Source organism: Tripterygium wilfordii, chromosome 9, assembly GCF_013401445.1.
Source record: "Tripterygium wilfordii isolate XIE 37 chromosome 9, ASM1340144v1, whole genome shotgun sequence".
NCBI lineage: Eukaryota > Viridiplantae > Streptophyta > Magnoliopsida > Celastrales > Celastraceae > Tripterygium > Tripterygium wilfordii.
The window spans coordinates 12,654,725-12,672,629 of NC_052240.1; the positions used below are offsets into that span (position 1 = coordinate 12,654,725).

Below are 17,905 nucleotides of genomic sequence, written 5' to 3' on the forward strand. Positions count from 1 at the left end.
AACAAAATTTGTCTATGCTATATCTTTGAAGTGTATATAAATTAATGAACAGTGAAAAGATATTATGAAAAGGAAAGAGAGAAGTGATGAAAATGAAGAGAAAGAAGATGAAAATGAGAGAGATGATGAAAAGGACGAGAGAGAAAATGAGTATGGAGTGTTGATGAATAGTATATATTGTGGGACTCACACTCATTCATTTAAATTATGCCACTCAATAGGGAGGAGAAGAGATAATGGTTTTAGAGTGCTGGATATTTTTGTTAACACTGTGGATGCTCCAATAAATTTACTTTAATTAATTGATAAAGTGTGAAAACCAATTAGGTGGGTGTAAAAACTAATTTTTAAAATGAAAATCAAATGTCAAATCACACATAAATCGAAAGAATCAAATATCAAATCATATATAAAATAATATTAAAAAATAAAATTCAATCGTTTGGGGGAAAGATTACTTAATCGGTGATGAGAATACTATTTCTCTTTTATTGATCTAACTAATGTTTCCTTCCCCACTAGTTGTGTTGGTTCATTGGTTGGACAATTTTTCTTAAGAATCTTGATTCATTTTACTACTATATTACAAAAAGAAAACGATATTTTTATACGCAGCTTGTGACTCTCCTTACCTGGACACCAGTTAATACTATATGTTTATTTGTCATGTGATGCAGCAGTAGACAAAAAAGAATTAATATATATATATATATATATATAATTTCAATTTCAAAAATAAAAAAAGAGTACTGATGGGAGTACTTGAAACACCATATTTGTCCCTACACAATCAATAATTGATCTTGATATCCACTCAACATTGTTGGTTCCTCACTGATCCTCGACTCGCATTTAATACTCCATCTCCATCATACCAACTGGGATGAACCTGCAATTCTATACTCTCTTCTTTTTTATTTTCTCTGTTTGTCAAGGATGAAAAAGAGAGAGACTTTGGATAAATAATTCCCTGCATATGGACCTGAATCGCTTCTACCTAACCAAACTCTCACAAGGAACCTCTTTTTTTTTTTTTTTTTTTTCTTTTCCAACAAATTAAACTCAAGGCACAACAACTCCCATGGGACCTTTTCAGAACATGTGAAAGCTCCCACATTTATTGGATCTCAATCTCATGCATCGAACCCCAGTGGCCCTCCAGCTAAGCTAACCCTATAATTAGTTAGTATAAATTTTGTTGGGACCATACATGCATGACGTAGATACTAAACCTGGACAAAAATATACTCCACTAGTTGAATGAACCTTAGCAATAACGTAAATGCAGTCCAGCGATTTTTACTACACAACCGGGAAGGAAACCATAGGGAATCTAAAGCCCCTTGTTAGGGTATGCACGACCCCATATCTCCTACTACTACCAACATACTAGCAAGCAAAAGGAAATTTGCAATGAAACTAGTTGTTCCTTCAATGCACTAAAATCTGAACATTATAGGAGTATGATCCAGAAAGGTGGCATGGAATGATTATCTCAGACAACCTGATATCTCAACAATTCCTAAATTCATGCCGGAGGAGATTCTTTTTGATGAAGTAACTCCAGGAGCTCATACCAGTATGGTACAAGTAAATGTGTTTGCTTGTGGCGGGTATCGCCATAGGCGTACGTTGTTACTCCACACAATTTGTTTGATGGAACTGCTCTCGTTGCATTTGTCATAACTTGGGCTCGAATGGCAGCTGGAGATGGAGGAGCATATATATCAATCACCAGATTTTAGTGCTTCAACTGTCTTTCCTCAAAACAATGCATTAATCCTTCAGGATTTAACCAGTCAAGGTTTGACGAGTTTCTAAGTTAGAAAGGGCAAGCCTGTTGTACCCAGGCAACTAGTTACGGCATTCGAACCCGACTCGCGTGGAAGTTGTCTTAGTATTTCTCTATAATTGCGTCATGTCTGCATTAAGGAAGGTAAAATCAGGTACCCCAAAGTCTGCTGTGAAAAACATTTCTGTAAATTTGCGGCGAAGTGATTCCCGCCATTTACGGAAACTAGCGTAGGGAATTTTGTATGGCTAGTAGGCATTATATCAAAAGGAGAATAAACAAATTTTGGTAGCTTAATGCGCCAGAGGAGGGAAGCACTGTCGAGGATTGATGGTGATCTTGTGAAGAGCCTTCAAGGTGATCAAGGGTTGCGAAATCTTTGTGAGTACAATCAGCCCTATTAAACCAGTAGCATTTTCAGCAAGCCAGCAAGAATCTGCAAAATTACACTTAACATTTTGTAAACATAAGGCCCCATAATGAAGTCCAAAGGTACTCATTAAAAGCTCATATTAAAGCCCTGAACCAACTAGTGCTGGCCTCTTAATGAAAAGTACTGAAGGTTTTACTGATAAGAAAAGTCAATTAAAACAAATCACAATTTAGCACCATACACTTTATCCATGTTGATGTGGATAAAAAAAAATCATATCTGTCGTGTTCCATTGCAATTTTCTCTACATATTGTTGAACCACCACGCCCCATAATTTGACTAACGAGAAGGTGGACGTACTATCTTCTAGAGATAAAGATTGGGATCAGGTGGCCATACATAAAATGAAAATAAATGGCAGATGTTCCAACGCCCAATTTAGCATCATACAATTTAGGATAAGCCTGTGTGCTCAGGAAAATTGCTCAGTTGGAATCTCAAGCTAAATGTAGAAAAAGTATAATTACTAAAACAAAATTTTGGTGACAATATACGCAAGTTTTCAACACATCAAAGATTGATGAAGCTTAAATGCGCACTTGAAGATACAAGGAAGAGCAAAACTCCGTTCACTCTGACCATTACAAAATCCAAGCACAATTATCACAAATCAATATTTTCCATGAATAACATACCGTGGTTTGATCTCTGCAATTAGCTCTGATACAGTAAATCACTGCCTGAAGAATCTGATATTCCAGTAGAGACATCTGATACAGCGGCTCTGTTTGTGACCCCACTGGCCATGCATTAGTGAGAACTAATTAAGGAAGCTGAAACAAGCACCATAAAATGAAAAGATGAAGAACATCAAGCAAGAGATGCAATAGGCATTGGACTTAAAATGGATCATAGGAAGGATATGTTAGAAATAAGTCAACAATTCCAGATTCATCTGCCAAAGCTCGCAATGCACTTATATCATCCTGACTATATGTTCGAAATTGTTGATCACTAGAAGATTGCCTACCAGATAAGAATGAGAATGATAGGATAAACCTAAAAATGAGCGTATATTAATAACTTATAAGCATATATTAATGCCAATTCCTATATGCCCAAAGTCAAATGAACAAAACAAAACTTGAATTCAATCCTAGTTAAGGCTAAGTCAAGAAAACCACAAATCAAGTCAGCAAACAACTGATCAAATTAGCATGGCAAGTGAACAGCCCTACATATGAGACATATATAACTGGCTAATGCAACCTGGAACCAGCAAATTATACCGTGTAAAGTAATGAAGCCCGAATTCAAAATTCATACCGTGTAAAGTAAAGTTGGCTCTGGAATACATATTCTCACATATCTTCGGGCCATCCATCTAGAACCCTAAATGCGCCAAGTTCTTCTACGCGGCTGACAAAACCTTGGTTGCTCCGATGCCATAGTCGCCTATGAAATAGGTCGGGAGTGAAATTTGGGAGCGGCCTTCAATGTAGTCCATGAACTCCTCAAGCAGCTGCGGCGAGTCAGGGAAGAACTGGCCAACGCAAAGAAGCGCATCGAATGGACCCGCTGATTTGTTAACCTAAGAGAATTAAACCCAATTCAGTCAAAACAGTACCAGAGTAGATAAAACAAAAAACGTAGCTGTTTGTATCATGTATAAGCACATATACATATGTAGTAGTAAATGGAGAGTGACCGATTGTACACGCTTGAAGAGCTGGTTGAGGCGGCGTACGACATCCCCGCAGAGCAAAATTCTTGGACCAGCCATGAGAAAGAGCGTGTGTGTGTGAGCGCCTGAGAGAAGAACGGGAAAGGCGCGTTACGCTTGAAGACGGATGGTACACAAGCCCGGGCCCTGCGGGGGAGACAGCTTCGCAACGGGCCTCTGGTATTCAATTTTCAGCATTATGGGCCGAGTTATTTGAACATTATCAGCTAAATTAAGCCCATATTCCACTTGACTAGTTGCAGGCCCAGGCTTAGTGTAAGACTCTAGATGAGTAGGAGATACGGAGAAAACAAACAGGACTAACATCGCACAATCTTATAGTTCAACTGAGTGGTATATAAGTAACGTCTTTGCACAATCTCATAGTTCAACATGTCATTAGCTCAATAAGAACAAATTCATACGGACCCGTGTCTTAGAATATACAATATCATTAATGAGTATGTCCTTGAATATCCAAGCTCCATTTTTCTCAGCCTACCACTAATGATGATTCTTTTGATTAATATGTCTATTTTTCTCTCCCCCTCCCTTTCAAAGAAACACATTCGTGGCCCACATGATATGAAGTCGATCTCGATAACACCATCACCAGGTCTCCACGTAATTAATAAACAACGACCATACAACCCCCTCGGATACTGTCTAGGGTCGTAATGTCCACACCACCAGATCATCAACATATTTAAATGGGGTGGTGTGAACATGCTACCTAAAATTACGTCGCCATTTAAATCCAACACCGCTTGACCATCTTTGTGTTTTATAAGCATTGGCTCCGCCAGGCCCGTATCCTAACAAAAACCCTTTGATAAAATGAACGCGTGGAAAATGTGATACCCGTGCATGTGTCACAGCGTTACAGGTTGCAACTTGATAGCAAAGATTGTCGGACCAGCAATCAATCTGAATTAACTATAGAATTTAGTGAGGTCCAGAGGTTGGCTTTGGTGTAATTTCGTTAATGTGACAGAGGGGAAAAAAATCATTGCATACCATATATAGTATCTACTCCTTGTCGTCACATCAATTTTAAAATAAATAAGTAATTTTAAGTGATTATCATTGTGGAATGTGGATGGGTCAAAAAAACTGACAAAGACACTAGAGCCATCAAAATGACTCCCCAAGGTCATATTATATATTTCATGAAGATAACAACGAAAGTGTTTTAAAATAAAATTTCTGCCTCACATACATATATAACAGAATAAGATATGATATTGATGATGATAATATTGTTGTTCATTCTACTGGTCAAACCATCTCATGATGAAGGATTTTGTATAGGTAAGTTAAGTAGGAAGGAAGCAAACATACAAATTACAAGTAGACACCGCAGTCTAAAAGAACGTGCGCCCAGAATATTACAACTTATTATAATTAAAGGCCAAGGGTTTCTTCACACTGATGTACATACAGTGTATAGAGGAGCCAATATTAGAGCACTCACAATTGTGAGTTTTTATTGACCCATAAATGATAAATTCATTAATTTATTGGAATATGGATCACATTTGGGCCATAACAATAATATTTTGTTGTCTTTTTTTTCAATGACCCAAACAAAATGGCATGGTATTTTCTTATCTGATAATAGAATCACACACATGCATCACATATGTATCTCTCCAACTCACGCGACATGCAACCCACAAGGATTGAACCCTTGATCACAAGATAGAAATATAAGAATGGGAACCAACTAAGTTGGCACCCGACTTGTAGAGGACATGGTATTTGTATTGCCCACTTGTTGGCTTCATTTGCAGCTCACCTTTATTATACTAAAAATCAAGTCATCAAATTTATATTATTATATTAATATATTTTATTTATCCAATTACATCAATAAAACACATTTTCCAATGTATTTTGTTGATCTGACAAAACCACACCATTTATGATTACTGTTAGCGCTTACCATAAATTCCACTTGCGTTCTACAATAAATATTACAAGTCAACAGTACTGTAGTGGAAAAGAAAAAACTTGCCGTAGCTTCCTTCTTCTTTCTAGGCAGCAGTCTGGCACCAGCATGTGTCTATCCTTGAATACCGAATACGCCCTCACAATTTCTGGATTCAACCCTAACACTCCGGAAAGCCGGGATCCGCTGTAAAAAATAGATTTCTTTTTATTTACCATATTTTCACGTCATTCCCCTCTCTTTTTACAATAAAAGAAGTGGGGAATGACGGGTACTCTCAAACTGATATAAATCTAGGTGTAAGAGTAAATGCAATGGGTTACGTTTAATGGTATAATAAAAATCAATATTGAATTTCATTTTTATCCCATAAAAAATCAAATCAAACATGTTTTTTAATATAATCAAATCAATAAAACACTTCTTCCAATATAACCACGTCAACAAAACACAAATTCCTATACATTATCCATTTCCACCAAATATGGAGGTCAATAATATTCTATAGCTCCATTTGGTGAACCATTTTGGTGCACCATATATTGTATTTTGACAATAAATTGTGTTTGTGAATAAAAATTTCTTAATTTACGTTTTAATAAATATGTATGATATATTTGATTATTAAAAATAATATAATTATACTACAAATATTTGTTTTGCTTATTAATGCTATAATCATTTTTTATAACGTATTTACAGTTAAAATTGATGTTAATTAAAATATGTTAAACACTTAAATGCACAATACCCCCTAGCGTAATTTGCACACTAATTACAACACTATATATGCTACTAGCAAAACTTACACCAAACACCTATCAGCATTTCAGAAATCATTGATGCTACCATTTATTACCACCATTTATCATCTACAATATATGATACAGACAAAATTGTATACCAAACGGAGCTGTCTCCATGTTATTTAAAACAAAACTACACCAAAACATAAAATCTCAATACAACCACGTCAGCAAAACAAGTATCTCAATACAGTCACATCAACAAAACACATCTTCTAATATAACCACATCAACAAAAACACAAAATCCAAAATATTTTTGTTGGCCCAGCAAAGTTTTACCATTGTGGTTGCTCAATAGTTTACATAACACAAAACGAAAACTGAAAAAAGGTACGCTCTTTGTAGAAACCTTGGGGAACAAGCAAACTCAGAGAATTGGAAAACAAGTCCATTTGGAACTGTTATTAATAAAAGTCAAGCGTGTCTCCAATTAGAACTTAAAGAAGTATTTATACTAGAAAAGAAATTCTAAACTTAGAAAAACAAATAAAGGAAACCGAATTAAATAAAGAAATATATTATGTTCCCCGCAACTCATTCCGGATTGAAAGTTATGGGCCCTCAAAGCTCTATTGTTAAAACATTTCTTTCGATCCCAATTTTCATAAAATTCAACTGTCATTTGTTCTACATCATTATAGATTGGATTATACATTTATGATCATGTATTGAGTTTTATCCTAACTTTATTATGTTATTGGGTGAAAAACTTATGTGGGGAATGACGGGATCTGTTGTAAAAAAAATAGAATTTATTTTTTTATTTAGCATATTTTCACTTCATTCCCATCTCTTTTTACAATAAAGGAGTGGGGAATGAAGGTACTCTCAAATGGATATATATCTAGGTGTAATAGTTTGCAGGTTCAATGATATCTTTGTGATCGTGCGTTGAGTTTTATCTTAATTTATTATGTTATCGGATGAAAAACTTATGTGCGCTCTATCGCGACCATCTGAATTTAAACTCATCTAAAACATTCAATATTAAAAAGGTTCGACTTCTCCTAAGGCACTTTCGCATGAAACGGACCTGTGTTTACTTTTCGCTGCCGTAAGAAACCGGCTAAGTTTAGCAAATCTACATTTTCCGTTATCTTCATATAACGATTTTATTTAGAATAAATTAATACAAAAGGCACGTGCCTGCATACAATACGTTCAATTTGTGTAATCATTTTATTTTATTGATAAGAGTAATCATTTTATTTAGACTACAACTGTTTATATATTTCTAATTTTCCAAAAGAAAAGACAAAAGAGCTTTGCTTTTTCCTGGTCGCTTTTACTAACGTTAAATACGCCCTACGCACCATCCTTCTTCTGCACTCTCTCTCAAAACGTCACAAACCCCACATCCTCTCTGCAACTGCGAGTCTGCAACACTCTCTTATACAGAGAAAGCCAAACTAGCTGCCGAAAGAGATGACCGGATCCATGTGGACTTACATCACCAGCTGGTTCGCACCCACCTCTCTCTTCCTCGTCTTCAACCTCGTCGTCGGTACAATCTTCATCATTTCTCGATTTGGCGCTGAAAGAAGACCACAACATGACAACTTTAGTTCCGACCATCCAACTCCACTTGCCCGATCCTCGTCACTCCTCGACAGGGTCAGGTCCATAAACGTCTCCGGCTACAAATTTGAACAGCATGAACCACAAGCCCAAATACACTACATGCATGACCCGGCGGGTCCGAATCAACTTGCTCGAGCTCCTTCTCTGCTCGAACGGGTGAAGTCCATTAACTTCCCTTCTTTTCACCGACCCGATCCGATTTACCAGGAGCGAGAGTTCGACCCACACACCGACTCGGATGCCAACATAATTCCGGACGGTCCGCCTCCACTTTCTCGAGCCCCTTCCCTACTGGAACGCGTGAAGTCTATCAACTTATCTTCTTTCTACCGACCCGACCCGACAAGCCATGAGCCGGAATTCACTCCAGAAACCGACATCGACGACAACCTAATTCCGGACCGGAGTCCATACAATGACAATCTCAATCACCATGTGAGTAAAAGTAAATCGGAGATTGGACTATCGACTAAGCCTTCTGGGCAGAGGGAGAAGATGAAGAAGTCAGCAAGTGAGAAATCGAAGATGGCGCTGCTCGATGATGAACAACAGGAAGACAGAGAGAGCATAGAGAAGAGGAGGCCGGCGACGATGAAGATTGAGAAAACGGTGTCGTTTGGGGACGAGGGAGTGGATGCCAAAGCCGACGATTTCATCAACAAATTCAAGCAGCAGTTGAGGTTGCAGAGGCTAGATTCCTTATTGCGTTACAAGGACATGTTCAAGGCAAAGTGAAATCCGTAAAAAGAGAAAAAGTAAAAAAAAATAAAAAAATCAGTCCTGCTTTAGCGGCCTTTTCTTCTTTTCCGTTTTCCATAGAAAGTAGAGTTTTCTTGGCAGAGCTGAGGGTGATATTCTCTGCAACGCATGGATATTATGGTCATTTGAGCAATGACAAAGTGATGGTGATTCATGACAGGCGGGTGGACGACGACGGATTGTGTATCGGTGCTGGTGTATGTGATTGAATGACTGAGATGACCCTGTTGCTTTCTTACTGATGTGCATGCACTTAGAATGGTGGGTATATCTGTCATTCCATATCTGCTGAGCTTTTATCAAGTACCTAGGCTATATTGTCTATTTAATGAAGTATTGTTATTATTTTTTTACCGAATTGTGTTTTGGTCGGTTGAATTATTGGCTTGATGTGGACGAAAATAGCGGGGTCTTTTGAGTAATGAGTGAGTAATGGATGCCATACCTGAAGTAACATGGGGGGGGGGGGGGGGGGGGGGGGGGGGAGGGAGGTTCTTTAAAATTTACATTGTTCCAGTTGCTGCATTTATGGTGATTTACGATATTACACACATGCAATAGCACTCAAGGCATTATATGGGTCAAGGAAAATGAGAAAAATTAGTAAGATAGAGAAGGACATGGACACGGTGTCGGGACTTAATTGTATTCATCCATGCCACAGAATTCACGTCGCTCTGAATCTCTGATTACTTGATCCCCGACAGTGGCCCATAAAAGGGAAGAGGGAAGTTCCCATCACTGTGTTAACAATGAGTCCCACATCGGTTGGAAACCCTATATGTGTCCTTAACAAACAATTATTTCTTTTCTTGTCAAGGGCATTACTGATTGATTAATGCTTGGAAAATTAGGACGGGAAGGGCGGGATTCCTTATCATGTTAGGTACGTTGTAGGACCATAAAGATGAACTTCAGAGAAGACGATTACAATTTGTAAGCTGTGATGAGTACTTTATGGGAAAAATGTATTAGTTAAGGTAGAGTCAAGAGTTGGTGTAATTTTGATTTCTATGGAGCTCTGCTCGTGTGGAATCATCATATGATTATTCGAAGTGAGTGTATATTGGGCCTCCACTTGTCAAATGTGGGCTTGGAAAAGTAAACCTTGGGCCTTTCCGTTCTCAGATATTGGCAATTTACAAAATATTGAGCCCAAAAAAATATTGTGGAAAAGCGTGCTGTCCCACATCGCATAATTACAACTACGAATCAGGGTTGAAAATATACGGTCGAACTAAAACAGTTGTTTTCATGAAAAGTAGAGATGATTAGTGTAGGTGTTTGACAATGCGTTTGTACTGCGTTCAGTTGCAACACACCTCACAACACCACAGTTTTTTGTGACACGCCAAACAGCTTTTGCGTTCCAACTCACCTCACAGCACCACAGCTTTTTACCTCACAGCACCTCACCACACCTCACAGCACTCCCAAACGTTTACAATGTATGTTGAATTGTCCTACGTAATCAAATTATGTCAATTATTTTATTTTAGATTAATGTACAATATAAACATTAAGTGATTTTATATTAATATTATTAGTCATCTAATATAACCGTAATTTAGATACGTCAAACGCACCCCACAGCATCACACTGCACCGCACCACAGTTTTAAAAGTGATGCGCCAAACAGCTTTTTGCGTTCCAACTCATCTCACAGCATCATAGTTTTATAACTCACAGCACCACACCACACCTCACAGCAACTCACAGTATTCCCAAACAAGCCCACTATCTCCCCTGACAGGGTCATCTGTGTGCTATTAAGGCTGTCTGCCTTGACAGATCTCCAACACAATTTTTTTTTCTTTTCTTTTCGTCGTCTTTAAAAGTCGTCCCAACAAATACATCTATGTGCTATTAAGGTTGTCTGCCTCGACAGATCTCCAACACAATTTTTTTTTTCTTCTTTTTTTTCGTCGTCTTTAAAAGAGAATCCAACAATACATCTATGTGCTATTAAGGCTGTCTGCCTCGACAGATCTCCAACACAATTTTTTTTTCATCGTTTTTGAAAGTCGTCTTTAAAAGAGAATCCAACAAACACATTTATGTGCTATTAAGGCTGTCTGTCTTGACAGATCTCCAACACAATTTACAATTTTTTTTTCGTCTTTAAAAGTCGTCTTTAAAAGAGAATCCAACAAACACATCTATGCGCTATTAAGGCTGTCTGCCTCGACAGATCTCCAACACAATTTTTTTTTTCGTCTTTAAAAGTCGTCTTTAAAAGAGAATCCAACAAACACATCTATGTGCTATTAAGGTTGTCTGCCTCGACAGATCTCCAACACAATTATTTTTCGACTTTAAAAGAGAATCCAACAAGCACATCTATGTGCTATTAAGGCTGTCTGGCCTCGCCAGATCTCCAACACAATTTTTTTTTCATCTTTAAAAGAGAATCCAACAAACACATCTATGTGCTATTAAGGCTGTCTGGCCTTGGCAGATCTCCAACACAATTTTTTTTTTCATCTTTAAAAGAGAATCCAACAAACACATCTATGTGCTATTAACGTTGTCTGGCCTCGGCAGATTTTCAACACAATTTTTTGATCTCTAACACAATTTTTTTTTCATCTTTAAAAGAGAATCCAACAAACACATCTATGTGCTATTAAGGTTGTCTGGCCCGACAGATCTCCAACACAATTTTTTTTTTCACCTTTAAAAGAGAATCCAATAGAAATTAATCCACGCAAACTATGAAACCCCTGTTCTGCTAACAAGCTCAATAGTTGACAGAGACTCTGTAGCCTTGGGCCATAAATCCTCAAAAGTAGTTGCTCCATCTAAGGCTATTTTATGGGATTCTTTTCATGCTATGACCCATAACATCCTCGGTCGCCGGGCACACTCACTCTCTCACGGAACATGGATTTAAGAATCAGCATCACTTAGACAAATAGGACAAGATGCGGATTTGTAATTTGTTATTGCAACGTGTTGTTTTCTTCCTTTTTTTTTTCAATGAAAGAGATTATGCAGAGCATGCCTCTGCTTCTTCCTTGTCTACCTGCAACACTTGGAGATAATCCGGGTCGGACAAATCCGATTATTCAGATCGGACAGAATTTTATCACCCTTAATCAAAATATCTCACCATTGGTGGGGAATGGGGATAGCGCCGTAGAGTGCATATTGGACATGCATGCATGGGAATGTAAAAGGGAAATAGAGATGGGCTTCGTTTTGTTTCAAGGCCTAAAACGTCAAGTCGAGCCAGTGCTTTATTGGTTTAAAGGTTAAACATTGTGGGCATATTTATATATCAAACCCTGTCGTGTTAGCCATAAAAATAATATATAAGCCTGTGTCGTTAGAACACAGGCTAATTTCTTCTCTGGGCCTCCATTTGTCGGATGTTTGGGCTAGAAAAGTAAACCTTGGGCCTACCCGGTCTCAAATATTGGAAATTTACAAATCTTGAGCCCACAAAAATCTTGTGAAATGCGTATTTGTCACACATCGATATATTACAATTACATGCAAGGGTTTAAAATATACGGTTTGAACTACTTCAAACGTGTTTGTGGGGGATGGTTTACTGTCCCGTCGGTATTTTAAATCCGTTCACGTATTTAATTGACACATGACATTGGTCAAAGTCAACTCCAGGCATCTAACGGTTTATAGATGCACGATTTTTGATCCCCTTTTTCACATAGATGGGACCAGTAAAAATCCCTGTTTGTGAAAGGGAGGGATGGTTGACATTTCCTCTGACAGGGTCGGAGTGAGCTTTGCTCTTCCTGTAATGAACACAGCCTATGGCTATCTGCCTCGGCAGATTTCCAACACAACACAATTTGTTTAACCAATTTCATTTATATGGCTAACGTATTCTTTTCATGCTATGACCCATAACATCCTCAGTCGCTGTCGCCGGGAGGCACTCTCACAAAACATACCGGGAAGGCTATTTTTTGGATTCTTTTCATGCAATGACCTATAACATCCTCAGTCACCGAGCACTCTCACAGAACATAGATTAAAGAGTCAGCATCATTTAGAGATATTTGCGAGCTTGGACTGAATGCACACATATTTTCTTTAAGTATTTTAGTTTACTAAGATATTCTTAAATGAAATTATGTTAGAACCTATTTATTTTTTGCACTCATATTTTTTATTTAATACGATTAAATTAAATTTTAACTTTATAACCCTTATCCTTTTAATTAAATTTTTATACAAAAGATCGTTCTCTTCTCACCTCCTATATTCTCTTAGTCTTTCATCTTCTCCTAGTATTAGACATTCATGGATTACAAGAACAATATTATGACAAAGAACTCAATGCACACATATTGTCTGGGTGTCTTTTTACCCAAGTTTCAAGCATGTTATTTGCATTTCAAAGCTATCAAGTATCAACATTCTTTATCTTTGTGTGGTTTTTTTTTGGCTTCTGTGCAGTTGTTTTCTCGATTACTTTTTGAATGTCATGTGTAGGACGAACAACATCGGAGTATTCCTCAAAAACTTAAGATGACTGACCACTGGTGGTGAAATTTGTCTGTATTGTCCACCATAATTTTTCTACCCGATAAAAAATGTTAAGGATCCCAATCATTCCATAGTGAATCTTGTCATTTGATTGATGAAAATGTAGCCGTGTAGGAGCTTACAAAACTTGGTGATTGAATCAGAGAGTGACACATCCAATATAGTCGCTATCACTTCTGTCTCGCGATTGTTTGTCCTTGGAACAGAAGTTGGATATTTGAGGATATGTGGTTGAAATAGTAATTAAAGTTCAATTATCTGTCACTTTCTATTGGCCTTTAGTAGCATTACAAATATTTTGGGGAGTAGAGAGGTTGCCGTTGGGATTGTGAAGAAAACTTCGGAGACAAGTCTCAGCTACTCCACCCACCATTAATTGTCTCAGAGTTTATCTATTGGTGTCTATAATAGTGTATAGTAAATCAATAATGTCAATTGTCAAGTGTGCTGTGTCTATTTTTTCTCTTTCTAAACTCACTCTGCAGTACTAATTTTGAAATAATATCAAAAATCCTTCGAGTAGTTATTAAAGGAAGTTGAGATATATATGGGTGGAGAAGATGGAGGTGTTTGTAAACTCCAAATGGCCTCCCACGGACGTTTCACCTTTATCTCTGAAGAAAGGGATGGAGTTTCTCTACCTTGAATAGCCATATATTAACCGATGATAACCACTACGTACAGTATAATTTCCATTTATAGTACCATCCCAGTATAGCTTGTCCTACGCAAACCCCCTTTGCCATTGGTTGTTGTAAAATTAACTGAGCATCCTCACCATCAAAGATGTACGAGACAAGTGTTTGGTTCCACATTTTTCCAGCGTGGGATTCCTAACAGTGTGCTTTGATAATAAATGTCGTAAATTTACGGCCAAGGGCTTCTCCGCCATTCCCTAAAACTAGCGTAGGGAATATTGTATGGCTGGTAGGCATGATATCAAAACGAGAAGAAACAGGTTTGGGTAGCTTCGTGAGCCAGAGGAGGGAAGCATTATCGAGGATTGATGGCGATCTTGTGTGTTGTATTTATTGGTGAAAAACGAGTTTAGTTGCTGATTTTCTACCGCAAAGTTGCATCTTTCTGGACGACTTATATAGCTGTTCGGACAGTCGACGTTGATTCAGTCTCAGGCAGGATTTGTTACATGGCTGTCCGGACAGCCCGACCGCAGCAAAAATTTTGGTGAATTCCAATTCAATTTGGTTTCGGATTTTTAAGTGGTTTTAGGTTTTGGGATGACCTAAACTCTTCCGTATAGTATATTATAAATAGGCTATATGTTGTAAACCCTAGAAAGAGAGAACACATAACAATAGTTAGACATATTATTCTCTTGGCGGCAACCCTTCGACAATTTTAGGGTTTTGTTCATCGTTTTTGTTTGCGAAGAGTGTGAGAGAGTTAGTCTTTGTTCCGGATGAGATTTTGGGTAGTTATTGGCATGGAGAACTGGTGTCTTGGAATTTCTTTGTAATATTTTCTTTTATATTAGTGGGACTTTCGTTGGCTTCGTCTGAGGATTAGACAATTTATCGAACCTCGTTCAACTTGTGTCTTGCTCTTTTTCTCTATTTTGTTTCCGCATTATTGTTTCGTCATATTGAGTCATCGTTATTCACAACATTGTGAAGAGCCTTCAAGGTAATCAAGTGTTGCGAAATCTTTGTGAGTACATGGGAAAGTTTCGTGAATTAAATTCTAAGGCTGTGTTCAATGGGGTGCAACCAATATCGTTTAATTGCTGGTGTAACATCGGGATTTATGGTGTTGATTATGGATGGGGAAAACCTTTATGGGTTCCATTTCTTGCTATGGTCCGATCGTTTTATGATCCAGCTCATGGACACAAGGCATGATAATGGAATTGAAGCATGGTTGATGTTGGATGAACCAATCATGTCTGTGCTTGAGCATGACAAGCTACTTCTTGCTGAAGCGTCGTTAGATCCAAGTCCTCTCGATTCAGTAGAGTCAATTCTTTGATATCCGCTTCTGGCACCGTTTATTTTTTGTTATTGATTCCTTGATCAATTTGTACCAAATATTTATGTTTCCCTTCTTTTTTTTTAATCCAGAAAATCACCAAGTCTCCTTCTCAAAGAGATTGCAAGTGTTGAAACAATCTCTATCGGAGATACTAACTCTTTATTATCCCCTCGCCGGTAAAGTCAAGAACAATCTTTCTATTGATTATAATAACGAGGGCGCTTATTATGTGGAGGCTCGAGTTACTTGTCATTTGAGCGATTATCTCAAACAACCTGATATCTCAACAACCCCTAAATGTATGCCAAATGAGATTTTTTTGATGAAGCAACTCCGGACTAAGTCTTGAGTAACTTCCCAAAGACTAGGTTGGAAGACTTGGCATATGAACCAATTTAAAATTTTGAAATATAATTTTAATGAAGGACAATATCCATTCATTTCCAACAGAGCATGCCTCTGCTTCTTCCTTGTGTCCCCGCAACACTTGGAGATAATAACATCAATCATTATGTTTTCCATAAAAACACTTTCAGGGTCAAGATTAAGGTCATTTGATCAAGAATCAAAAGACAAACCAAAAAGAATCCAGCAGAAGAATACTCAATAAAGAAGCTGGCAAACTACCGAACACCTTGTGTTCATAGACAATGAACTGTCAGCACAACCACTAGACTTCAAAGTTCAAACCCAACACAGATAGATTACGTAAGATAAGTTAAGACAAATTCATTCAAGGAGCTCTGTGAGCAACGCATTCGGAATTTTTTTAAAATATTAAGTGTATATTTTTAATCGTTTATATTAATTGTATTAAAAAAAACTCTTATACCTATAATAGAGGACAAGGCAGTTGCAAGTGAGTCGTTGGTTAAACGACAATGACATTGTATGGAACAAACCGACCCATCCATTAGGGCGTGAGTTCGAGTCTTGTCCCCTCCCCAAACCCTTGATTTAAAAAAAAGAAAGAAAAGAAAAAAAAAAGAGGGCAATCACATTGCATGGAAGGAACCGACCCATCCATTAGGGCATGAGTTCGAGTCCTACCCCCTCCCTAAATCCCTTATTTAAAAAAAAGAAAAGAAAAAGAGGACAAGGCAGGTATATAGAAGAAAATAGAAATTGACTTACCTAAGTCCCTAAAGACCAAAAGAAATGGGCCCAATAATTTAAAAGAAGATAGACCCAACTATTGGTCATTTAAAAGAATTGGTTTATCCCTTAGCAATTAAAGGAATTGTTTATACAATCCGATTTAGAAAATGAACTTTAATACTTAATAGCTTTATATATATATATATATTGAAGAATTCTCACATAAGAGGAATGTAAGGGTGTAAAATAAGGGTGCGTTTTAATGGTGTGGATGAATGAGATGACAAGTGGGGTCCATTGTTTTGGGTCCCACATGTTTCAAATCAATGGTATAAACATAAACCTTATTTTACACCCTTACATTAGATCCTTATGTGAGAATTCCTCTATATGAGATAAAATAAGAGTTACTTTTTAATTGTATGGATGAATGAGATGATAAGTGGGATCCACTGCTTTGGATCCCAGATGTTTCAAATTAATGATGTAAACATAGATCATTATATATATATATTGTTTTTCCAGGTAATAGCTTATTATATTAATTATATGAATCATATGATTACAAAAAAGAGCTGTATTATTTTAAAAAAAAAAAGGGCTGCACACAGTGTAGTCCCCCTAAATATGCCCCTAGTTTCATTGGTGTTGTTTGGGAGTGTTGTGCGGTATTGTGAGTTATAAAACTGTGGTGCTGTGAGGTGAGTTAGAACGCGCAAAAGCTGCTTGACGCATCACTTTTAAAACTGTACTGCGATGCTGTGAGGTGCGTTTGACGTATCTAAATTATGGTTATATCAGATGATTAATAATATTAATATAAAATCACTTAACGTTTACATTGTACATTAATCTAAAATAAAATGATTGATCTAATTTGATTACGTGGGATAATTCAACATATATTAAGCTGTTTGGGAGCACGGTGAGATGATGTGAGGTGTTGTGAGATAAAAAACTATGGCGCTGTGAGGCGCGGTACACCTGAACGCAATGCAAATGCACTGTCAAACAACACCATTGCCTACAAGCCTCCTGGATTGTTAAAAACTTCAAATTCAATTTTGTCTTCATTAGATCATCATGAAATTTTTAAATAATAATAATAATAAACAAAGCTGGAGTTAACATAAGTTGTTTTGAATCAAAATGAAATTTTGAATATCTTTCAGTGATCGAAAATTCTATTAACCTGAAAATTATTATTAGCTTCAACTATGACTAAGTTGGACATACTATGTTTTTTCTTGAGACATATTTCAAGTAGCGATCAGCAATAAACACTTGATGGGAACACTTGTGGTGACGATG

The 17,905-nt window shown here is 37.2% G+C and overlaps 2 protein-coding genes across 10 annotated transcripts; one reads left to right on the forward strand and one right to left on the reverse strand.

Annotated features, from left to right (window-relative positions):
- Positions 1-1,245: 1,245 nt before the first annotated feature.
- On the reverse strand, positions 1,246-4,203 carry LOC120005126. Of its 9 annotated transcripts, none has more exons than XR_005469739.1 (4): positions 3,849-4,181; positions 3,493-3,757; positions 2,862-2,999; positions 1,246-2,241 (listed from the first exon to the last, which is right to left on the reverse strand). XR_005469739.1 is itself a non-coding variant. In XM_038854599.1 (4 exons), exons 2-4 carry the CDS (start codon positions 3,548-3,550, stop codon positions 2,086-2,088), a joined length of 303 nt encoding a protein of 100 aa, XP_038710527.1. In that variant the 5' UTR covers positions 3,551-3,757; positions 3,849-4,203; the 3' UTR covers positions 1,246-2,085. The 9 variants fall into 9 exon arrangements, 4 of the variants coding, with proteins under 4 accessions (XP_038710527.1, XP_038710526.1, XP_038710524.1 ...); XR_005469736.1 differs by having other exon boundaries at positions 1,246-2,228; positions 3,849-4,173; XR_005469737.1 differs by having other exon boundaries at positions 1,246-2,228; positions 2,862-2,950; positions 3,849-4,169.
- A 3,740-nt stretch (positions 4,204-7,943) lies between these two features.
- On the forward strand, positions 7,944-9,341 carry LOC120006680 (pathogen-associated molecular patterns-induced protein A70). Its single transcript, XM_038856813.1, has one exon. The coding sequence runs from the start codon at positions 8,074-8,076 to the stop codon at positions 8,962-8,964; it is 891 nt and encodes a 296-aa protein (XP_038712741.1). The 5' UTR covers positions 7,944-8,073; the 3' UTR covers positions 8,965-9,341.
- The last annotated feature ends 8,564 nt before the right edge of the window (positions 9,342-17,905 follow it).

Coding starts and splice junctions, on each gene's coding strand:
- LOC120006680 (XM_038856813.1), top strand. CDS start 8,074: ATGACCGGATCCATGTGGACTTACATCACCAGCTGGTTCGCACCCACC.
- LOC120005126 (XM_038854598.1), bottom strand. CDS start 3,550: ATGGATGGCCCGAAGATATGTGAGAATATGTATTCCAGAGCCAACTTT. Junction 2,966..3,492: donor AGCCAACTTTACTTTACACG/GTATGAATTTTG, acceptor ATGCATGGCCAG/TGGGGTCACAAACAGAGCCG. Junction 2,242..2,861: donor ATTGCAGAGATCAAACCACG/GTATGTTATTCA, acceptor CAAAATGTTAAG/TGTAATTTTGCAGATTCTTG.